This window comes from Vombatus ursinus, unplaced genomic scaffold (assembly GCF_900497805.2).
Source record: "Vombatus ursinus unplaced genomic scaffold, bare-nosed wombat genome assembly UNPS02010822.1, whole genome shotgun sequence".
Lineage (NCBI taxonomy): Eukaryota > Metazoa > Chordata > Mammalia > Diprotodontia > Vombatidae > Vombatus > Vombatus ursinus.
Genome location: NW_020950600.1, coordinates 445,892 through 468,709, shown reverse-complemented (window position 1 = coordinate 468,709; position 22,818 = coordinate 445,892). Strand labels below are relative to the sequence as shown.

At 55.4% G+C, this 22,818-nt stretch overlaps 2 protein-coding genes across 3 annotated transcripts; one reads left to right on the top strand and one right to left on the bottom strand.

The window, feature by feature from the left end:
• The first annotated feature begins 438 nt into the window (after positions 1 to 438).
• PLD3 (phospholipase D family member 3) lies at positions 439 to 17,315 on the top strand. Of its 2 annotated transcripts, XM_027855384.1 has the most exons (14): positions 439 to 528; positions 6,272 to 6,393; positions 8,943 to 9,155; positions 10,050 to 10,138; positions 10,358 to 10,420; positions 10,669 to 10,814; positions 11,100 to 11,280; positions 11,524 to 11,644; positions 11,726 to 11,853; positions 15,293 to 15,493; positions 15,654 to 15,793; positions 15,938 to 16,103; positions 16,307 to 16,406; positions 16,504 to 17,315. In XM_027855384.1, the coding sequence occupies exons 4-14, from the start codon at positions 10,112 to 10,114 to the stop codon at positions 16,689 to 16,691; spliced, it is 1,461 nt and encodes a 486-aa protein (XP_027711185.1). In that variant the 5' UTR covers positions 439 to 528; positions 6,272 to 6,393; positions 8,943 to 9,155; positions 10,050 to 10,111; the 3' UTR covers positions 16,692 to 17,315. The 2 variants fall into 2 exon arrangements, with proteins under 2 accessions (XP_027711185.1, XP_027711186.1); XM_027855385.1 differs by lacking the exon at positions 6,272 to 6,393 and having other exon boundaries at positions 514 to 528.
• A 1,091-nt stretch (positions 17,316 to 18,406) lies between these two features.
• HIPK4 (homeodomain interacting protein kinase 4) lies at positions 18,407 to 21,065 on the bottom strand. Its single transcript, XM_027855258.1, has 4 exons — positions 20,601 to 21,065; positions 19,850 to 20,206; positions 18,896 to 19,738; positions 18,407 to 18,595 (listed from the first exon to the last, which is right to left on the bottom strand). The coding sequence occupies exons 1-4, from the start codon at positions 21,063 to 21,065 to the stop codon at positions 18,407 to 18,409; spliced, it is 1,854 nt and encodes a 617-aa protein (XP_027711059.1).
• Between the last annotated feature and the right edge of the window lie 1,753 nt (positions 21,066 to 22,818).

Genomic DNA, 22,818 nt, shown 5'->3' with positions numbered 1-22,818 from the left:
AGGCGGGAGTGGAGCCGCTCTAGCCGCTGCTGCGACCATAGAGCCTGCCGGCTCCCTCCGCCCCCACCCTCCCTCAGGACACGTGACCCAAAGCCTAGGCGCCGGCTGAGCGCCAGGCTCCACTCGAGGCTCCACCCCAGGCTCCACCCCAGGCTCCACCCCAGGCTCCACCCCAGGCTCCACCCCAGGCTCCACCCCAGGCTCCACCCCACCCTCACCTTCCACCCCTAGGCCGGAGGCGCCCGGATAATATGCACAGCGCCCCGCCCAGCGCTGCACTGCCCCGACAACCCCCAGGCAGTTGAGGCCGCGCGCACGCGCCCGGCCGAGCTTTTCGGTAGCAGTTTAAGCGAGAGGACTAGCGCGCATGTGTGGCCTTCGCATCCCGAGCTGATCCCTCCGCCTCCCCGTAGGCCGGGCTGGGGCGTGCTCTCCTCCCAGGGGCGGCACCGGGAGCTCGGCCGCCAGAATCCCCGTCACCGGCTCCTGCTGTGGGACCCTCCCCCGGCCCCCGGTGCCCGGCCCCGGGTAAGTCAGAGGCACGCGGAGTGACGGAGCTGAAAAGGGCCTTTAGCGCCCGTCCGCGGCATAGACGCCGAACTCGCGGACGGCCGGGGGCTTTCCTCGTCCGGGGACCCCCCCGGGTGCAGCCCAGGGGGCGCGGGGCCCTCGGCGGACTCCGCGGGCGTCCGTGCAGCTCCCCCCGCCCCCCACAACCCACTGCGAGCCAGTGCACATCTATTAAGCACCTACTGTGTGCCAGGCACTGGCCGAAGCGCCGGGGTACAAAAAGAGGCCAGGGCCTTCCCGTACATCTTGTATCCAGCTTGCTTTGTATATATTGTTCGCAGGTCGTCTGCCCGTGTAGATTGTAAGCTCATCGAGGGCAGAGACTGTCTTTCGCCTCTTTTTGTATACCTAGCACTTAACCCAGTGCCTGACATGTAGTGGGTGCTTAATAAACGTCGATTGATTGGCTGTTGATAGCTCAGAGTCTAATGGTGGAGACAACACGCAAACAAGCCATACACAGCATAAATTGGAGATTATTAGGTGGGGGTGGGGGGTGGGGAGAGATAAGCATTTTTGTATAGCAGCCACTGCGCTGAGAGCTGGACATTCAAAAGGAGGCAAAAAGACAGTCCTTTCTCTCAAAAAATTTACGGTCTAATGTAGGGGGAGGGGGAGAGGAGAAACAACGCGTAAACAGGCTGTGCACGGGATCAATTGGAGATAGTCAGCCCCGGGAAGGCTTCCTATAAAGGAAGTTTTAGCTGGGACGGGAAGGAAGCCAAGCGGCAGGGATGAGGTCAGCCCAGGTACTGCCTCACCCTGCTAGCATAGTGTTTTCTGTCCCTCATCCAGCATTCCTTGAGTGCTTCAGCTGCATCTCCCCTCCACCCCCATCACACAGGACCTTGCCCTGTATTTGCCTTGGTAGAACTCCTGTTCCTTCCCTGTGAAATATAAGTTCCTTGAGGTTTGGTTTTTTTCTCCTCATTTTGGATCCTCAGTTCTTAGCAAGTGTCCTGGACATGTAGCAGGGGTCTCATTGCTTTATAAATGTTCATTCGAGGAATAAATGAGCTGTTGGAGCAACAGCATTCAGACCCAGGTCTTCTGACTCAGTCCTTTAGGCTTTTCACTACCATATTGCCTCTGGATTTAGAGTTGAGAGGGATCTCAGAGCTCATTAGTCTCTTAAAGTGAGGAAAGCATCTTGTCCAAAGTCCTCAAGGTAGCACATTCAGGAGCTCTGAGATGGGAATCCTGGCCCTATGAGTCCAAATTCAGCATCTTTTCCATTCTTTTACATTGTCTACCTCTTCCCTCTACCCCCACATTTTTGGTCCTCTCTCTCTCTAAAAAGAGCTCGACTGAGCCAGCATTAAGGCCTGGCCTGGCACTGGTGTTGAATTTGGTATCAGAGAACTTGGATTCTCTGACACTGTAGCTCCTGGTCCCTAATCAATCATAAGAGGGGATGGGGCTGTGACATTTCATGGAATAGAGGACAGTGGACTGGCCATGTCCTGCTGGGTGACCACTGCCAGGTCATTGTGTCCCTCACTGTCACCTGCCTCCTCGGTGGGAATTGTGAAGAGAGGGTACTTTGTCTAGTCAAATCACCAAGCATTTATTAAGCCACTACTGTATGCTCAGTGCTGGGAACACAAATACCAAAAAAAGACCGACAGCCCTGCCCTCAGGGAGTTCACTGTCCAATGGGAGAAAACAGACTACACCTAAAAGGGAGCTGAAATGGGGAGGAGGTGCCCAGTCCGGGGCCATGATAGAGGTGGCCAGAGGGGGCTTGCTAGAAAACAGGAGGAAAGAGGTCACATAGGGTCGCAGTTAATAATAAATCAAGGGCAGGATTTGAACCCTGCTATTCCTGATTGCCAAGTTCCATAATCTATCCACTGCACTACATTGTTCAGTCTTTCAGCCCTGGCTGTGTTGTCCATGGGGTTTTCTTGGCAAAGGTGCTGGAGTGGTTTGCCATTTCTTTCTCCAGTCATGCTATTTATTAACACTAACATTTATATAATACCTACTGTGGGGCAGCCAGCTGGCTCAGTAGATGGAGCACTGGCCCTGGAGTCAGGAGGACCTGAGTTCAAATGTGGCCTCAGACACTTTCAATTGTGTGACCCTGGGCAAGTTGCTTAACTCCAATTGCCCTTCCCAAAAAAACCAAACAGACATCTGCTATGTTTCAGTCACTGTGCTAAACACTTTGCAAATATTATTTCATTTGATCCCCACAACAATCCTGGAAATTAGAATCTATTATTATGCCCATGTTTCAGTTGAGAAAACTGAGATAAACAGAGGTTAAGTGACTTGCCCAAAGTCACACAGCTAGTAAGTGTCTGAGGCCAGATTTGAACTCAGGTCTTCCTGACTCCAGGCCCAGTGCTCTATCCACTGAACCACCCCACTGCTTCTTATTAGTTGTGTGGCTTTGGGCATGTCACTTAACCTTTCAGTACCTCAGCTTCCTCTGTAAAATAAGGTAAGGTCTCAAGCAGCTCTGGACTCCGTGAAGCCTGGAGACTTGCCAAGGTCACACGTAGCTGGAAACACAGTAGAAGAATAGCAATGATAATGTTCTCATTTTTCAACAGTAACACTTTGTGTATGTAAAGATGTTGCTGCATTCTGATCGGCTACATTGTAGAAATGACTCCTGATCTGTCCCAGTCACCTCGTTATAACATAGAAATAACCTGCAAAGGCTGTGCCGGGGGATCCTGACCCTGGACAGACTCATGAGGAAGTTAACCATGGAGAGATGAGTTTTTTCAGCCACATCAGCTCATGAATGATTGTCCTTTAAGGCTTGGGGGGCCGGGAGGGACGTTGGGGGGGTGCCCTCTGCTGCTAGCAGGGCTGGGAGTGTCCAGCTCCCAGCTTAGAATAGGACCCAGCTCTGTTTACATAGCTGATAAAATCACAGATTTTTGGAGAGGTATTAAGAATTGCTTACTTTTATCAATGCACAGTACAACACAGCTGGGGGCGCCATAGTGCATAGAGCACCAGGCCTGGACTCAGGACAATTTATTTTCCTGAGTTCAAATCTGGCCTCAGATACTTGCTAGCTGTGTGACCCAGGGCAAGTCACTTCACCCTGTTTGCCTCAGTTTCTGCATCTGTAAAATGAGCTGGAGAAGGAAATGGCATACCACTCTGGTGTCTCTGCCAAGAAAACCCCAAATGGGGTCACGAAGAGTTAGACACGCCTGAAACAACTAAACAACATTTATCAAAAGTTCTTTCAGTTAAGTTTCATTCAGCAAATGTAAGTACCTACTCTGTGCTTGGCACTGGACTAACTGCTGGAGATACAAATAATGAACAAATGAATGAATAAAGCACTTAGTAAACTCTTGATATGTGCTTAGAGCTGGAGATTCAACTAGAAAAGCAAGACAGCCCCTGCCCCCAAGTAGCTTGCAGTCTAATGCAGTGGAAACCATTTTTATCATTCATTCATTTTCAGTCTTGTTTGACTGTTTGACCCCATTTGGGGTTTTTTTGGCAAAGATACAGGAGTGGTTTGCCATTGCCTTCTCCAGCTCATTTTACAGATGAGGAAACGGAGGCAAACAGGGTTAATAGCACCACACAGCTACCCTGAAGGAATCTAGACATTCCAGAAGGCAGAGTGAGAAGAGAGCTTTGCAGTCCTGGGGTATGGGAGGAGGGGGGGAGCGAACAGGACAGTCTGAATAGAAGGAGGAGATACAGAAGGAGTCAAGTGAAGTCAGTCTGGTAAGTGAGATGGCAGCTGGACGGCATAGGGCCTGAAAAACCAGAGTAGTCGTGTTTTTTTTTTTTTTAGGTAGGTGTTCTTTTTTTTAAACAATTTATTTATTTTAGTTTTCAACATTCACTTCCATAAGATTTCGAGTTTTAAATTTTCTCTCTCCCCTCCCCAAGATGGTGGGCAATCTGATATAGGCTCTACTTACACATTCATATTAAGCATATTTTCACATTAGTCATGATGTGAAGAAGAATTAGAGCTAATGGGAGGAACCACGAGAAAGAAGAAACAAAACAAAACAATAAAAGAAAAGGAGAGCAAATAGTCTGCTTCCATCTGCATTCAGACTCCATGGTTCTTCCTCTGGATGTGGATAGCATTTTCCGTCATGAGTCTTTTGGAGATGTCTTAGATCCTTGCATTGCTGAGAAGGGTTAAGTTTATCAATATTAGTCATTGCACAACGTTGCTGTTACTGTGTACAACGTTCTCCTGGTTCTGCTCATTTCACTCAGCATCAGACCATACAAGTCTTTCCAGGTTTTTCTGAAGTCTGCCTGCTCATCATTTCTTATGGAACAAGTATTTTATTACATTCATATACCACAACTTGCTCAGCCATTCCCCAATTGATGGGCATCCCCTCAATCTCCCATTCTTTGCCACCACAAAAAGAGCTGCTATAAATATTTTTTGTGCATGTGGGTCCTTTTCCCATTTTTATGATCTCTTTGGGATACAGACCTAAAAGTGGTATTGCTGGATCAGTTTTATAGCCCTTTGGGCATAGTTCCAAATTGCTCTCCAGAATGGTTGGATCAGTTCATAACTCCACCAACAATGCATTGGTGTTCCAGTCTTCCTACGTCTCTTTTTTTTTTTTTTTTTTTTTGCTTTTTAGCTAGGCAATGGGGATAAGTGACTTGCCCAGGTGGAAATTAGAATCTATTATTCTGCCCATGTTACAGTTGAGAAAACTGAGATAAACAGAGGTTAAGTGACTTGCCCACACAGTTAGTAAATGTCAAGTGTCTGAGGCCAGATTTGAACTCAGGTCCTCCTGACTCCAAGACTAGAGCTCTATCCACTGTGCCACCTAGCTGCCCCAAAGGTTTCTCACATCTTCTCCAACTTTTACCATTTTTCTGTTTTGTCATGTTAGCCAATCTTATAGGTGTGATGTGGTACCTCAGAGTCATTTTGATTTGCTTTCTCTAATCAATAGTGATTTAGAGCATTTTTTCATATGACTATAGATAGCTTTAATTTCTTCCTCTGAAAACTGCCTATTCATAGCCTTTGACCATTTATCAGTTGGGGTGGAGTCATATTTTAGCCTAAAATCACCAAAGAATGCTAGAAACATCTTGGTGGGGACCAGGGATGGGAGGGCAAGGTCACGCCTGTGCTTTGGGAATATCATTGGGCAGCTGTGAAGTTGGAGTGGATCAGGGAGAGCCTGGAGGCAGGGAACCCATTAGGAAGGTCTGGGAGAAGGGATGCACAGCTGAATTAACTAAGGTGGTGTCAGGGCCAGCAGGAAGGGGGCCACAGAATGCCACAGAGGTGGGATGGACAAGGGTCAGCAATGCATTGGGCATGAGAGATGTTGGGAAGTCCAAAAGGCCTCCTAGGGTACGGCCTGGTGGGTGGCCCTGGATGATTAAGGAAGTCCGAAGGAAGGTGGGTTTGGGGGGAAGATGATGAGTTCTGTTTTGGACAGGTTGAATGTGAGCTGCCCGTGGCCATCTGTGCGTGGGGTATGTACCCCAGTAGGCAGGAGTGGTGCTCAGGTCCTCAGATTCTAGGAGGCAGCTGGAGAGGATGAGCGAGGATGATGCTGGCCTCTCCTGGCCCCCCTCACCCTGTCTGCTCTTCCCACTGGAAGTGCACGGTAGGGGTCGTTAGCTCGGTTTTCCGCAGGAGGATGCTGAGGCTGTGGAGGGTCAGAGCGAGGGCTCAGTGCCAGGCCCCCTGACTCCCCTCTCTTCCTAGGCACCTCCAGATGGTGCAGGCACCAGGTGTAGCCGATGTTTACCCAGTGCTCTGTCACATAGCAGCCTCACAGCCACCCGGAAAGTCAGGTCGAACAAGTCTTGCTTCCCTCCATTTTGCAGGTAAGTTAACTGAGACTCTGGCTTCCATGGCTCTGTTGGGGTCACATGACTGGGAGGCTGTGGCAGAGCCAGTGAGAAGGGTGGTGGTGGAATCGCCCGCCAGCACCGGGCAATGACCTGGATGTGAGAGACAGTGAAAAGTCGGGGTGCAGGCAGCATCTGTCCCCAGGTCTTGCCTGACTCCAGTCCAGCTCCCCCCACCATGTCACTCTTCCTGGGAGCTAAGAATAAGAATGATAAATACCACAATCATAGAATTTCAGGTATGCTTCTAGCCCAACACATATTTGAAGGATTCCCCCCAAAACACACCCAACAAATAGTCAACCCCTCCAGTGATGCTGAGCTCACTACCTCCCAAGGCAGCTGATGGCATGCTTGGGGAGCTCCAGTTGTTGGAAAGCTTCTCCTGGGCCTCGAGCCTGAGTTTGCCCTTTGCCACTTTTGTCATCACCCCCCACCCCAGAGCCAAACAGAGCAAGTCTCCAAGTCAGTGGAGCTCCAGGCGCAAACTGCAGGTTCTCAAATCACTTCCTAAAATGTGGCCCCAAAGAAACAGTTCCACATGTGTCTCATTGTAGGGTGGAACTTGTGTCCTCCTCATCCCTAGAAGCTAACCAGTTCCAAAGTTGAATTAGCTCTCCTGGCCGCCATATCATGCTAGATTCATGAAGGAAGGGGAAAGCATTTATTAAACACTTACTGTATGCCAAAGACTGAGGATAGAAAATAGAAGCATAGGCCAATCCCAAGACTCAAAGAGTTCATATTCTAATGGGAGAGATGAGACATATAGCAAGTCCTGGTGCTCCTTAGAGTGGAGCCCCAGGGCCCAGAGGGTGCACAGTGTGGGGAAATGTGTCCTCTACCTCCAGTAACAGCTTCTTGTTCAGCCATTTTTCATTCGTGTCCAACTCTGTGACCCTATTTGGGGTTTTCTTGGCAAAGATACTGGACTGGTTTGCCATTTTCTTCTCTAGCTCATTTTACGCATTAGGAAACTGAGGCAGACTGGGTGAAGTGACTTGCCCAGGGTCACACAGCTAGTAAGTGTGGAAGGCCGGATTTGAACTCAAGAAGGTGAGTCTTCCTGACTCTAGGCCCTGTGCTCTGTGCATTATGGCGCCACCCAGCCGTCCTAGCTGCCCTTCCATTAACAACAGTAGACATAAAGCCTTCAGGTTTCCGAAGTGTTTATTTTCAAATACGTTGTGACATTTTGATCCTTGTAACCACTCCGTGAGGGAGGTAGGTGCATCTGGGGCTGGCCACACAGAGGTGGCATTCCTACCTGGGGCCTCCTAGGCTGGTTCTCACTCACTCATATGCAGAGTTCCCTGGGAACCAAAGACAGCCAGGAAAGGAGGAGGTTGTAGGTCCCAAGTTGGTACATGTGCCAGACACGGTGGCCAACATGGGAATCCCAGAGGTGTCTCTCTTCTTGAAGCAGGACAAAGACTAATAGAGGGTTTTCTGTTTTGCTTTATTTTTTATGAGGCAGTTGGGGTTAAGTGACTTGCCCAGGGTCACACAGCTAGTAAGTATCAAGTGTCTGAGGCCAGATTTGAACTCAGGTCCTCCTGACTCCAAGGCCAGTGTTTTATCCACTGCACCACCTAGCTGCCCCTGAGTGAGAGGTTCTTAATGGAGCATGTGCAGATAGATCTCTCAGGGTCCTTCAACTTGGGTGGGGATCTGGGGGGAGGAGATAGCATCTTTATTTTCACTGACTGCTAACTGGAATTTAGCATTTCCTTATTATGGAGATAGGCAGCTAAGATAAGGGGAGGCATCAGGCGTTCACCAAACTGCCCCACCCAAAAGTGAAGGAGCCTTAGACTGGAGGGAGCTGATCCTGGGGGAGCAGGGGTGGCAGAAAGAAGAAGAGGGGGCCAAGAGCTTGGAGGCCAATGAGATTTCACAGGATTTCTAGCTGGAAAGAGCCTTTGGGATCATCTGGGTCAACCCCTTTATTTGACAGATGAAGAAACTGAGGCCCAGAGAGGAGGGAGGGCCCAAGAGCACACAGGCAGTCTAGCAGTCAGTCATTATGCATTTATTAAGCACCTACTGTGTGCCAGGCACTGAGGATACAAAAAGAGACGAAAGACAATCCGTGCTCCCAAGGAGCTGCCAGTCTAATGGGGAGGTGACATCAGGTACAAACACACTCTACACAGGATAACTCGGTACCGATGAAGAGAGGAGGGGTTGGGAAAGGCTGTCTGGGGAAGGGAGGACTTAATCCGTCAGACTGCGGATCCCTCCCATGATCAGAGCCAGGAGATGGCCCTGCCAGCCTGTCAGTCAGTCACCAGCCCCTTTTATCACACACACACACACACACACACACGCTCACGCGCACACGCGCACACACACGGTGACTCAGCCATGCGCCTATCCGCCCACCCAGCCTGGGAGTGGGAGAGAGCCCAGTGTCTGGGATCTCCAGACTGGCTGGTCTAAGTGGGGGAAGACTGCTTTGTTCCCAGAGCAGAGATGGCTCGGGGGTGGGGACTCCCCTGAGCTCACCGCCGCCTTCTTTGCAGGCCCAGCTGAGGTCTGCAGTGGTGTTGAGAGGGAGGTGTGGCCAGGCCCAGATACCGCCCTCGGCGGCTGCTGCCGCCTTTGCCACTGCTAGGAGGTGGGGCCAGCCGCTGACTGATCCAGCCCCTCAGCTATCTCTGGAGCCTCCAGCCCGGCCTGTCTCCCCATTTGGGAGAAGAAAGGCATCGGGGCCGTTGGGAGGACGCTCCTTCCAGGTAAGATAGAGCTGGGCCCAGGTGAAAGCCTCCGGGGAGAGCCAGGGATTGACTGGGGACCTCAAGCTAGCCTGCAGAGGGGGGCCAGCCCTGGGAGTCTGGACCCCCCACCCCCAGCCCCAATCACTCCCCACTGCCCAAGGGTTGGGGTTCTCTGATCCGCCCCTCCTTTCCTTTCTCTGAGCTGACTGGGGCTCACAATGTACTCGGTGACGTAGGGTAAGGCTGGCTCTGATGGAGCCTTTGTAGACTGGTTTCCAGGGAAGACACCTGGGTTCTCAGTCTCAGCCAGCCTGCGTTGCCGCCAGTCCCCCCCCCCCCATTCCTGCAGCGGGTGGGGGAGTTGGGCCTTCTGCTGTCTGTCACTCACGCTCTCCCCCCGCATCAGACGTTCCTCTAGGGAGGCAATGGTGTATGACGGCCACAGAGGGTGCTGTGCCCAACCATGCCAACTGTGGGGGGGGCAGGGGCAGGGAATCAAGCTACCAAAAGCTCCTAGCACCCTAGAGGACTACACTTATCAACAGTACCCAGGCCAGAAAGCCAGCCTCGGATCAGCACAGCTAGCTCCTGCCAGCTGTGGGTCACTGGGGAAATTCCTGCTTCTCTCAGCCATCTGTAAAATGGGCACAGTGGGAGAAAGCTGCCTCATGCCCCTCAGAGGGCCATCCAAGTTCAAGTTGTGAGGATTTTTCTCCTTCTGGGCCCTGTCCTAGCATTCCTTTGGGGAGATGAGGAAGACCATAGACCTCAGGAATTGCATGGCCAACTTGTTTCCTCCTTTTGGGGGAAGAGGGTAGGGCGTACTGCCAGCAGACCCTGTGACCTGCCCCGTGGCCACTCGGGCCTTTCCCAGGGCGGACCAGGCTGAAATCCTTCTCGTTTTCCCCACAGTTTGGAGAGAGAACTTGTCCTTCATCCCCCTGCCTGGCCCTGCCAGGGTTCAGCTGAGGAAGATGAAGCTCCATACAGTCTACCAACAGGTGAGGGAGAACAGGAGCCTAGGGAGATCACAGGCGCTCAGATAGGCTGGGCCGCCAGCCCAGGTTCCTCCTGTTACAGGGGACGTGTTCTTCGCCTCCTGGGGGCAGACCATGGTCCAGCCTCCACACACACATACACACACACACACACATACACACACACGCACACCCATGCTCTGGGGTCTTGAAAGGGGTCCTTCATTGTTCCTTCTCCCACAGTTGAAGCCGCGCCCCGAGGAGCAGCTTCCCTCACCTGCCGTGTCCTGGAAACCAGGAGACAAGGTAGAACAGTTTTACCCTGCCCCTCCCCACCCCTCTGTCAGCCTTCTCTCTGCCCTCCACACACATATACACAACTCACTCATCCAGGCTGCTGTCCCCTGATGTCAGAAGGAAGTGCTTTCCCCCAGTCCTGATGCCTCCATGTCCCCAGACACTGTGGGGAGGTGGGGGGACAGGAGTTCATGCCTGGCTCAGCCTCCCCAAGGGGTTCCTCCCCCCCAAGCCATTCTTTTCTCCCCCTCCTCCAGAAAGTCCGATGGGTCTTATTGATCATGACACTGGCGGCGATGGGCCTGGGTGCCCTGCTCACCCAGCTGCTGCTATGGCCCAGGCTCAAGACCCCCCAAGAGAGGACCCAGCCTCCCCCCAACTCTGTCTGCGAGGATCCCTGCCAGTGAGTGTCCCATGGAAAGGCTGGGCCTGGAGGAAAGTCTTCTAGCCCTGGTGCCAGAAGTGGACAGATCCTCATACCATGTGTGTGTGTGTGCGTGCGTGCGCACGTGTGTGCCCATATGGTATCTACCAGGAGGGAGACTTAGGCAGGAACCAGTGAAAAACCTGGGGGTCTCAGACCCACCCCCCATCCCCATTGGAGCCTTCCCAGAGGAGCTTGGCCTGGGAAGAGGGAGAATCTTTGTAGCCGCACATCCTGATCCTTCCCCTTTTTCTTTCCCTTCAGGATTGTCCTGGTAGAGAGCATCCCTGAGGGCCTTACCTTCCCCAAGGGTCCTGTCCACCCTTCCATCAGCCAGGCCTGGCTAGACCTGATGGCTGGCGCCCAGCACAGCCTTGACATCGCCTCTTTCTACTGGACTCTCACCAACAACGACACCCAGACCCAGGAGCCTTCTGCCCAACAGGTGTCCCGCTATTTGTGCCTGGGCCCAGCTTGGGGGCGAGGTGGGGGCTGATGTGGGGAGCAGGACCAAGAAAGGTGGGGAAAGGGGAAGGGGAAGGGAGGGCCAAGCTGAGGCCAGCAGGACAGCCCCTCAACCTCATCCCACATCAGGGAATGTTATGGCAGGCATCTGATCCAGCCCCTTTATTTGGTAGACAGAGACCTGTGCCCTCAAGAGGGCGTCATGTTTGTTCCTGTCTCCTAGGGTGAGGAGATTCTCAGGCAGCTGCAGAGTCTGGCCCCAAGGGGTGTGTCTGTGCGCGTGGCTGTCAGCAAGCCCAGGGGTCCCCAGCCCCAGGCTGACCTGCAGAGCCTTCTGAAGAGTGGTGAGTGTTGGCAGCCTGGGGAGAAGGAGCTGGGGCTGGCCAGGGAAGAAGGAGCCAGCATCTCTCCTCCCTTTCCCCCAGGGGCCCAGGTACGGATGGTGGACATGCAGAAACTGACCCATGGCGTCCTGCATACCAAGTTCTGGGTGGTGGATCAAACCCATATCTACATTGGCAGTGCCAACATGGACTGGCGCTCTCTGACCCAGGTATGGAGCTAAGGATGCTGCCTCCCCCAGGGAGGCCCCAGGGAATCGGGGGACAGGAGGGCATCCTCCCTCCACCCCCCCTACTCCCTCTCAACTAGTCCCCCTTCTTCCTAATTCAGCCATCTTATTAAATTCCAGAATAAGGAAGGCACTAGCAAGCCAGGTCCAGAAGCAGACTACGAAGGCTCCCAGAGCTTATGTTCTTCTAGAGGAGTATGATGTGGTTATGTCTAGATTAATACAAGACAGTCTGAGAAGGGGGAGAACCATACCCCCTGCTGGGATCCAGGAGGGCTTCCTGGGCGGGGGTGGGGATAACAACAAGGAAGACTAAGGTTCCCAGAGCCACAGATGAGGAAGGGAGGGCAGGCTCCACAGGTAGGGGGCGGGCTCCTGGATCAATGCATGGGAGTGAGGAAACACATCAGGTTCAAGGAAGGACTCCTAGTCCTTTGGGGCTACAACAGAGAGTTCATGACGAGCATTTATGAAGTAAGAAATAAGGGCAGAAAGTTCAATTAGAGCCACATGGTAAAGAGCCTTAAGTACCGGGTTGAGGAGCTCAGTAGAAGCCGTGGGGAGTTATTGACATAGTTTTTGAGTGGATAAGGAACTGGGTCAGGGCTGTGCCTCAGGGACTTTGTTTTGGCTGCTGTGTGGAGGATGGGCTGGGGAGGAGCAGGGGATCGATTAGGAGGCCTTTGAGAGGTAAGGCAGACCTAAACCAAGATGGCGGCTGAATGAGTGAAGTGGTGGAATGGAGCTAGAGTCAGCCAGACTTCAGTCGATAATCCATAAATGTTGATTAAGCACCTACTGTGTGCCAGACACTGGGCTGAGCTAAGGCTTAGCAGCTGATTGGATCTGGGGGGATGGGAGGAAACAAGGGCTCAGAGGTTGTGAACTGGGGGCCTGGAAGGATGATGAGGCCCTCAAAAGAAATGGAGAAGCTTGGGGGAGACCTGGGCTTATCCATCAGAAATCAGGCATTTGTGCTGAGGATGCAAAGAAAAATCCAGAAACAGTCCCTGCCCTCAAGGAACTTCCATCCTAACGGGAGAAACAACGTATAGGAATACATGCAGTCGTCCTGGTAAGAGGCGATGGATGAAGTCCTAGGCTGGGATGGTGTAGACGGAGGTGTTATGGACGGAGCAGCCAGATGTGGCAGGGGAGCAGACGCATGGAATGAGTGTGAGAAGTTGACAATGCTGCCGAGGCTGCCAGCCTTGGCAACCAAGAGGGGAGAGTGCTTTCAGCAGTGATAGGGAAGCGAGTTTGAGGGGAAAGACCGGGAATTCCATTTTGGGTGTGTTGAGTTTGAGATGCTGGCCCAGAGAGATGGCCAACCGGGCACGACCCTAACTCAGGAGAGATCCTGGCCCTGGGGGCCATCTCACTGAGAATGACAGCTAGACCATGGGAGCTGAGGAGATCCCCGAGTGCAAAGAGACGGGAAGAGAGAAGAGGGCTCCGAACAGGACCTTGGGAGGGCACTCATGGCCTGATGAAGAACCATCCAGGTGAGCAGGTTTGTTGTGGAAATGTTGAGTTGGCATTGGCCATGGGCCATCCAGATGGAGACAGCCAGCAGTCAGTGTGGGATGGGAGCTGAGAAGAAAGATCAGGCCTGGATGGATTGGTGGAAGCACCTGACCATCTACATGCAAGTGATAAGTAAACCCATGGAAGCTGATGAGATCCCTGAGACAGAGAATGTGGAAGAGAAGTGAAAAGGGGGTCTGGGAAGGCCCTGAGGGACCTAGGAAATAGTAACTGATCCAGTAGAGAGACCAAGAAGGGAGCAGTCATTGGAGTGCCCGGGTGGCCTAGTGGATAAACAATGACATGACCTGAAGTCAGGACACAACCAGTCAGCACCTATTGTGTGCTAGGGAGGGCACAAGGCCTTGGGGATACAAGTCCAAGGAGTGAAGCTATGGTGACTGGCCAAGAGCTCGCACCCTATCAGACAGGCATGTGAGAGTATGGAGGCCAGAAAGATAAAGTGGGTAGATGCAACCTATGCACAGTCATGTACCAATCCCAGTGGTTTAGGAACAGACGCCCGAGGAGGTCAGGGAAGGCCTCGTGCCAAAGGGGGTAAGTCCCTGAGCCACCTCTTAGAGGATGGATGGTGGGGGCCTGCATCCCAGGAGGAGGACTTGGGAGAAGCACGTGTGCATCAGAGATCTGGTTCCCAGAGGCAAGACCATTAGGGGCAATGGTGAGGCATCAAATATGGCTGTCCTGGTAGGGGTCAGCAGCATTTCTGCCATTGGCACCACTTGTCTCCCAGACTAAAATAGAAACCTTGGGCAGACCACACACACATGCACGCACACACACACACACACACACACACACACACACACACACCCACAAGACCAGGCCTTCCCTGCCTGGGGTCCACCCTGCATGCATAGCCCCACAAACTGCTGTTAATAATAATAGCTAATAGTAATAGCTAACATTTATGTGACACCTGCTGTGTGCCCGGCACTTCGCTAAAAGCTTTACAATTATCATCTCATTCAACCCTTGTGACAACCCTTGGAAGTAGGAACTATTATATCCCCATTTTACGGATGAGGAAACTGAGGCAAATTATGGTTAAGTGACTTGCCCAGGGTCACACAGCTAACCAGTAAGTGTCTGAGATTGGATTTGAACTCTCCTTTCCTCGTGCATTGTACCAAGAATGGGTGGGGATGATCCAGCTCAGGCCTTGCTTTTGCTCCGCCATTAAGATAAAGCCAGGTCTTCACCCTCAGCGTTCTGGCACCACATTCAGCCCCACCGCCCTCCCCCTCCTCTCTCCAGCCTGGTTTCACTTTAGCCTTCGCCCCTTGGGAGCAGTGAGGATGGCCAAGGACTTCTGTAGCCGTTAGACCCCCTGCTGGGCACTCCCCACCTCTCAGGCCTCACCTGGTTGGTATGAAGAATGAAAATGGAAAGTCAGGGTAGGGGCCGGGGAGGGAGGGTGCTCTGCCCTCCCCACATAGATGGAGCTGTTGAGTGCCCTCTGTTTTGGTGTGGAGGTGGGGCTCCCCATCAGTGCTTTCCTCTGGAAAGGGGCTCACAGCCTCACAGTGTGACCAAGTCGGTGCCCCGGGCCTCAGTTTCCTCATCTGTAAAATGAGGGGGTTGGACTCATGGCTTCTGGTCCCTTGCATCTCTAGATCTGTGATCCTGAGCTCTTTAGAGTGCACACCACGAATATCACTCGATTTTCTAGATAGGACCCTGAGGTTCTGTGCCGGACGGCCCGATGGCTGGCTGTTCACTTACTGTTTCTTGTGGACGTGAGGCCTAGGGCTGATGCTGACCCTGGTCTCCTAAAGCCCCACTGGGCTGGGCGAGAGGGTGAGCACAGGTGCTCCCTGAGGGGCCCAGGCTTGGGGCGGCCCTCCCAGAGCTCTCTGCATCTCTCCTGCAGGTGAAGGAGCTGGGGGTGGTGGTCTACAACTGCAGCTGCCTGGCCCAGGACCTGGTCAAAGTGTTCGAGGCGTACTGGTATCTGGGCCGGCCGGACAGCAGCATCCCCTCCCCCTGGCCAGATAATTACACCACCCACTACAACCTGGAGAGCCCCATGGAGCTGCGTCTCAATGGGACCCCTTCCCAGGCCTTCCTCTCGGTAAGGAGCCCACCCTGCCATAGCCCCCACCCCTGTGCCAAGATGTGCCTGTGCCCTCCAGCTCTTTGTCTGACTTCGCCCTCCTTCCCATGCCCCAGTCCAAGATTTGGGGGCAGGGAGGAGAGAGAGGTAGCCATACTGATTCTCTGGCCCCCCACAGAGTGCTCCCCCGTCACTGTGCCCTGGGGGCCGCACCCCAGACCTGCGTGCCCTGCTCAGCCTGGTGAACGATGCCCGAGACTTTATCTATGTTGCTGTTATGAACTACCTGCCCATCATGGAATATTCCCACCCTCGAAGGTGTGTATGGCCCACGTGTAGGGGGTGGAGGGGAAGCTTGTGTTAGGGACACAAGGAGTATGATGGAGAGGCCATGTGGCGATGGGGTATGGGTGGGAGGGAAGGAAGCCGAGGGGTGGCTCAGTGTGAGGGCCCCCTCCTCAGGTTCTGGCCAGCCATTGATGATGCCCTACGGCGAGCGGCCTTCGAGCGAGGGGTTCGGGTGAGACTTCTGGTCAGCTGCTGGGGCCACTCGGAGCCCGCCTTGCGTCCCTTCCTACTGTCCCTGGCCGCACTCCAGGACAACCACACCCACTATGACGTGCAGGTGGTAAGGAGACCGCTCCTGACATCTGGTCAGCCGCCACCTCCTCCTTCTCCGGCCATGCCCTGCCCTTTCTCTGATCCCGTCCGTGTCCCTGGCCCTCCTCTGGTCTTCCTCGCCTTCCTCCCCACTGTGCACCATCCCTTGGCCCCATCCCTATGCTCTTCCCAGCTGGGCCTTGCTGAGCCTGGTCCTTTCTCCATCCGTAGAGGCTTTTTGTGGTCCCCTCCAATGAGGCCCAGGCACGAATCCCTTACTCCCGCGTCAACCACAACAAGTACATGGTGACGGACCGAGCAGCCTATGTTGGTGAGTGAACCAAGGCCCCGCCCCTGCGCCGTGCCCCTCCCTCCTGGACACCGGGGCCAGGAGCTGTCCTCCTGACCCTCTCGTTCCCCACCCTCAGGCACATCCAACTGGTCTGGCAACTACTTCACGCAGACTGCGGGCTCGGCCCTGGTAGTGAATCAGAGCGAGGCTCCCAGCCTGCGCGCACAGCTCGAAGCCGTCTTCCTTCGGGACTGGACCTCCCCGTACAGCCACGAGCTGGACAGCCCAGGCCTAGCCGAGGGGCACTCCTGCCGCCTGCTGTGAGCACCCTGTGCCCCAACTCGCCATCGCCGGGGGCCCCGGTGGGGCTCCCTCGCACTGACCAGTAGCCCCCTTGTGTGGTGTCTCTCCTGACCTGCTGTCTCGACCTCCTGCTCCTGCATTATTCTCTCTCTCCCTGCACCTCGGTCTCTGCCCGTCTCTGAGAGTCTCTGTCGCTGTCTCTGTCGTCGGTCTTTGTGGCTTCCTGTCTTTTGAGGCTTCTGTCCAGCTTTGTGTGGATTTCTCTGGTTTCCATCTTTTCCCCCTGTGTCTTTCTCCTGTGTCTCCCTCCCATCTGTGTCTATGCCTCAGAAACCTTGGCAGGCTGTTTGATCAGCTGCACCCGCCAGTGAAGGGCATGAGCCCGGGCAGAGCCGGGGTGGCAGAGCCTGGCCAGGTCCGGCCGGAGGCTCCCCATCTCCTCCCAGCTCTCCTTGAGGCTGTGGAATTGAGGGGCAGACGGGCCCTCCCTGGGGTGGAGTTGTCCTCTCATGATGAAGGGAAGGGGAAGAAATAGGGCCTTGGAAAGGACCTCCCGGGGGCTGCCCCCTGCCTGCCCCTGAACATCCACAGAAGCTGCATCTGCAGCCAGGAATCCCAACCAGAATAAAGTGTCAATGAGGCAAGCCTCACGTCTGCTGAGAGTTCTGGGGGGAACAGCGGGCCATGGGATCAGACTGCCCTCAGGGTACCTGCCTGCCTGCTGGCAAACAGATGACGAGCACGTGGGAGCCGGTCTGGGGATTTCCAGATTTTCATGGGCATGACTGGGGCGGGGGGTGTCAGTATGAGTTAGCATGAACGACACATGTGTTAGTGTCAGCATGGTATGTTTTATGTAGGCACCAGCAGGGGGAGTGTTTGAGGGCTTTAGCACAAGTGGGGTCAGAAGTCATCTGGCCGAAGGCCAAATGATAGTGGTAGCAATGAGTGGTACTCATGAACATGAGTAGGGCATGTTGAAGCATATTAGGGTGAATAGGTTGTGTGTGTGTGTGTGAGAGAGAGAGAAAGGAGGGAAGGGAGAGAGAAAGGGAAAGAGAATGGAGAGAGGGGGGGAGGGAGAGAAGAGAGAAAGGGGAGAAAGAGAGAGAAGGGAGAGAGAAAGGAGGGAAAGAGAATGGAGAGAGAGGGGGAGGGAGAAAAGGGGGAGAAAGGGAGAGAAGGGGGGGAGGGGGGCAGAGAGCGAGCCTGAGCAGAACGTGTCTGGGTCTGTTAGCATGAGCAGAGGTTGTACTTGGGAGCAAGGTGGGTGCAGTTGGGTGCAGAGCACCAGGCATTGGTTAGCATATTCCAGGCATGGCGCTCAACCCCCAGAGCTCCTGATCAGGGTCCTTCCCAGGGGTCCTGTCTCCACTGTGTAGGCCCAAGCCAGTCAAAGAACCAGGAGGCCAGAGCAGCTGAACAGTCCTTTATGGAAACAGGCAGAGCTAGGGGATGGGAGAGGTCATGGAACCGGGCCCCAGCAGCCACCCCTCCCCTGGACGCCCTCCTGGCACAGGGGTTCCCGCAGGCTGGCCTGGCAGGGCCCTCTCAGGTGCACAAGATGGGGGGGATAGAGGGGGGTGAAGGTGAGGATTGGGGGGAATCTCTGTGTATTTATTTTTTCTGTAACTATAATCTGGATTTCTAGGTAAGCGCATCTCAGGGCGAGGGAGGAGTCAAATGAAGCAGGCACCGGGTCGTGGCTGGCACGGCCCAGGGAAGGGGGGTGTCCATCAGTGATGCCCGCCGACATGCTGGAGGAAGCCAGTAACCCGGGGAGGCCTGTGGGGGTGGCGGGGCGGGGGGGCCTGACCCTGGGCCCCCCCACCGCCCTCCAAGCTCCAGTCAGGGTCGCTTAGCCACTCCCCCGGGCAGGAGGGCAGGGGAGGCGCACTTGTGTCGTACAGCTCCGGGCCAGCCCTCTGCAGAGACAGGAGGGAGTCCTGGGGGTTCCTCCGCATCCTCTCATCCACCTCCCTTCGCGTGGGCCCAACCACTGGGCCTGTCACTGCCCGCCAGACACTTGGTGCCAATGCAGCTGTGTCTTTTACCTGGTGCTCTCTTCCCCTCCTGCCACCTGCCTTTCCCCCAGTTGGCCTCACATCACCTCCTCTTCCCAGGCTCCCTCTAGGCCTCCCACTCCTCTCCTTGGACTATCACCCCACCCTCATCCCCGCTACCCTGTCAGCCCCTTGCCATGTGCCCTCCCCAGCCCCTGGTACCTCAGCGGCCAGTGTCAGCTCCTTGGCCCCAGGCCGCTCGTCGGGCCCATCCCCGTCTAGCTGCGGGACAGCTGGGGGGTCCGCGGAGGCCCCACGCCGCTCCCCCTCCTCCCAGCCGCCGCCCCGGCCGGGCCCACCCTCATCAGGCGAGGCCTGGCCCAGCCGGATAAGGTTGCCAAAGTTAGGGTCAGACTTGGAGCCGGCGGGGTGCTTGCGGGTCTTGTGGTGCCCAGTGAGTCGGCTGCCATAGAAGGCTAGGATAGGCTCAGGCCCAGGCTCCCGGCCCCGCCAGCTGACCCCCTTGGGCAGCACCAGGGTATCGGCGGTCGGCTCGCTGGCGCCGTAGGCCCCAGCCCGGCCTTCACCCCACAGCCGTCCGGGCTCCTGCAGGCTCAGGTCATCTAGCTGGTCGATGGCCCTCTGCACACCAGGGGCCTTCTCTTCCCGGTAATAGGTGCCGCCGCCACCGCCACCACTGCCCTCCTCCTCCTCTGCCAGGCGGTAGTAGGGTGGTCCGTCATCTGCGGGCGCCCGGCCCTCCAGCTGCAAGGAGAGGCGGCAGCCACGCAGGGACAGCTGGTAGTAGCGGGTGCCCTCGTGGGCACTGCGCAGCTGCTGCATGGACACGAAGGGGTGGCGGAGAGCAGCACTGGGGCTGATTCGCTCATGGGACTCCCAGGTCAGCATCCGCTTGATGAGCTCCACCATGCTCTTGAGGTCCGCGTACTCCGCCAGCATCTCGCGGTCTGGAAATGCCAGCTTGCCTGCTGCCCCACCACCATTCACGGTCTCAATCTGATCCAGAGACTTGAGCATGTATTTACGCCGCTCCAGGGGACGGACCTGGTGGTCAGGAACCCGTCAGGGCTCAACCCCAGGCTCTGCCCATAGGAGCCAAGGCTGAATAGCCTGGAGGGGGCCGCTGTGCCCAGACCCAAGTAAGCCACCCATTACCTTGGTCTCTGCCAGATAGTCGGCCGAAGACTTGAGCTGCCAAGGGTTGGAGGCTTCTGGATGGGGGTTCCGTTTGAAGAAATGGTGTGCTTTCCGGGCGGCGTGGAGGAGGTGGGCCTTCGGCAGGCCCTGGGTCTCGCAGATGTAGCGGATTTGGTCGTATTCATTGTTGCCTGGGTAGAGCGGCCAGCCCAGGTGAAGCTCAGCCATCACGCACCCCAGTGACCAGACATCCACCTTCTCACAGAAGGGCAGTCCCAGGAGGATCTCTGGAGCCCGGTAAAAGCGGGATTGGATGTAGGGTTCTTTGACATAACGCACCTCGCTGAAGATGCTGGCTGAGCCAAAGTCAATCACCTGTGAGCACACCCCCAGTGCCCTCAGCCAGGCAGATCTCCCCAGCCCAGAGGCCTGAGCGATTGCTAAGGCCCCCACTGACCCCTCTTTCTACTGGGATGAGGTCAGGAGGCAGGATGGGGAGGACCTTCTCCTCTGGGGTGTTAGGATGGAGGGGATGCAGATCAGCAGTGGGAGCTGGCCTAAGGGAAGTACCATAGGTGAGGATGGGTAGGAGGCCGGGAAGGGGGCTCAGAAACAGAGGGGTCCCCCTTAAATGTGCTAGGGGCTTAAGCCCTGGGTAACGGAAGAGTGGGAGTAGGCTTAGAGGTGTCCTTACAGGGCTGAGGGGGCAGTGAGAAGAGAGGATTCCCACCCCCACCCGTCCCTCTCTTCCGGACCCCTGTCCCCAAACCTTAACCCTGAAGGGACAACGCGTCTGGTCAACCAGCATGATATTCTCTGGTTTGAGGTCAGCATGGATGATGGCCAGTTCCTTGAGCCGGGCCAAGGCCCGAAGCACCTGCAACGTCACCGTGCGGATATGACGGGCCGCAAGGGGTGCAAAATTGTTCTCCTTTTGGAACTCGAAAAGGTTCTGCTCCAGCAGCTCAAAGACCAGGTAGAACTTGAGGGCATCATGGAAGAACTCGAGAAAGCGGATGATGTGGGCCTCATCGGGGTCCAGGCCCCGCATGCAGCGAAGGAGTTTCAGTTCATTCTTAATGATGCGATTCCGGTACGCATCGTTTTTCAGGATCTTGATAGCCACCATCTCGCCCGTGCTTCGTCGCCAGCCCTTGGCCACCTCACCAAAGGTCCCCTTACCTAGGACCTCGATGATGTCATAGCAGTCGGTTTCAGACTGGATGGTGGCCATGGCCCGGCCACTGCCCTCGAGAGCCCTCCGCCGCCGAGGGCGTCCACCCCGCCGCCGGCCCCGGGGCCCGAGCGGGGGAAAGAGAACTGCACTCGTGCCGCCCAGGGACAGCGCCCTCTCTGCCGCCCCACCCCCCCCCTTTCTGGAGTGTGAAACTGCTGGGGCCTTTGCCCCTCCCCCCCACCCCGGGCTCGGGATGAGCCCTAACCCAGACCCTGATCGGTTCCGGGGTTGCTGAGCGGGATGGGTTCTGTTGTCGGAGACCCTCCTCTGGACCTTGATGCAGAATGGACTGTCGTGTTCCAAGAAAGGCCTCTCCCCTCCCCCGATTGATGGCAGAACCCAGGGTGGGCAGTGAGCAGTGCCTGAAGGCTCGGGGCATTTAGCCTTCCTCTGGATGGTAGAATCCGGTGATGGGAATCCGTTTCCCCTCCCCATTTGAAGAAGTCACCATTGGGAGGGTGTCTGTGCTAAACCCAGGCCTAGAATTCTCTACTCATGTGGGTGACTCTTATAGTCAGGGATGCTGCCGGGGGACTCCTCAGACACAGGTTAGAAGAGCTGCCCTCCGAGGTCTCATCCATCTCTGAGATTTTGTGATTCACGTGGTCCACCCTGAGCTAGGCCTCCATTTCCCTTCCTGAGAGGAGGGATTGGGGAAAAGAGAGCTGAGCCCCCTCCTAGGGCAGTACTGCCCTTGGCCACAAATGTTGAGGCCTTTCTCAGGAAGATGGGCCCTCTAGGCCTCCTGCCTCCCCTCAGGGTGCTGCCAGCCCCGGCAAACTGGTTGGACCAGAACACCAGGAAAGGAGGTTCCTGGAGGGTGGTCCCCGCCGAGCCGGCTTTGCCATCTGTCCCTGCCCTGCCCTACTGAGCTCCCTCTGCCCCCAGCTTACAATGCCTCAGCCCTGCCCTGCCCTGCCCTGCCCCACCGGTCACTGGACATGCATGTTGATGCGCTTCAGCACAGACACCCAGCAACCAAGTGCCCCCTTTCTCCCCTCCCAGTGGTAAATACAGCGGTCAACAAAGAGCCATTATGGGCTCACCCCCATACCCCTCCCCACGTTCTACTTGGTGCCTTCCACCCCCTCTTAGCCACTCAACGTTCCCTCCCACCTTGGTGCCCAGAGTTGGGAGCAGGGTTGAAGGGTCCGTTCACTCTGCCACTCTTGTCCCAATACACCACCCATTCCTCTGGACTGGGATTCTGAGGCCACAAATTGATGGCTTCCCAAACAAGCCCCTATCTTCCCCCCAACTCTAGCTCCCCTCATATAAAAGGAGAGCTCCCCTCTCTGGAGGGGAGGTGATTTACCCCAGGGCTGCAGCTCTCTCTCCTCCCTGCCACCCTAGATCAAGGGGTTCCCCTGACAGCAGACAAAGCGATCCCTCCCACCGCTAGAACAATCTCATTCCACAGGCTTCCATCCACAGAGTACCACGTAGGGGCAGAGGCTCCGTGTCCCTCTGCAAGAGCAGGGACCTTATTTCCCCATCACATATCCCTCTCTACTCTCTACTGGGGCTCCCTGAGGCCAGGGACGTTGGTTCTCACCTCAAATCAGAGATGCCTCCAGGTCAGGGGTGCCCATATGCTGTCCAGCCCCCATAGGGGACAACCATAGTGCTCCCACCCAATCTCTGGTCTCTCTTGGTTCCTTCTTACCCAAGAGTGAAGAAAAAGGGCCCACTGAACCCCAAACCAAAGCCCCAGGGCTTCTTGCTAGAGGTGACTAGACAAAGTAGCGGA

What these genes read in the sequence shown, in the direction of transcription:
- PLD3 (XM_027855384.1), top strand. Translation starts at nt 10,112, where the DNA reads ATGAAGCTCCATACAGTCTACCAACAG. An exon ending in TCCATACAGTCTACCAACAG is followed by an intron (nt 10,139 to 10,357) that starts GTGAGGGAGAAC and finishes CTTCTCCCACAG; the next exon opens with TTGAAGCCGCGCCCCGAGGA. An exon ending in GGACCGAGCAGCCTATGTTG is followed by an intron (nt 16,407 to 16,503) that starts GTGAGTGAACCA and finishes CCCCACCCTCAG; the next exon opens with GCACATCCAACTGGTCTGGC.
- HIPK4 (XM_027855258.1), bottom strand. Translation starts at nt 21,065, where the DNA reads ATGGCCACCATCCAGTCTGAAACCGACTGCTATGACATCATCGAGGTC. An exon ending in ACTATCTGGCAGAGACCAAG is followed by an intron (nt 19,739 to 19,849) that starts GTAATGGGTGGC and finishes CCTGACCACCAG; the next exon opens with GTCCGTCCCCTGGAGCGGCG. An exon ending in AGCTGACACTGGCCGCTGAG is followed by an intron (nt 18,596 to 18,895) that starts GTACCAGGGGCT and finishes CTGTCTCTGCAG; the next exon opens with AGGGCTGGCCCGGAGCTGTA.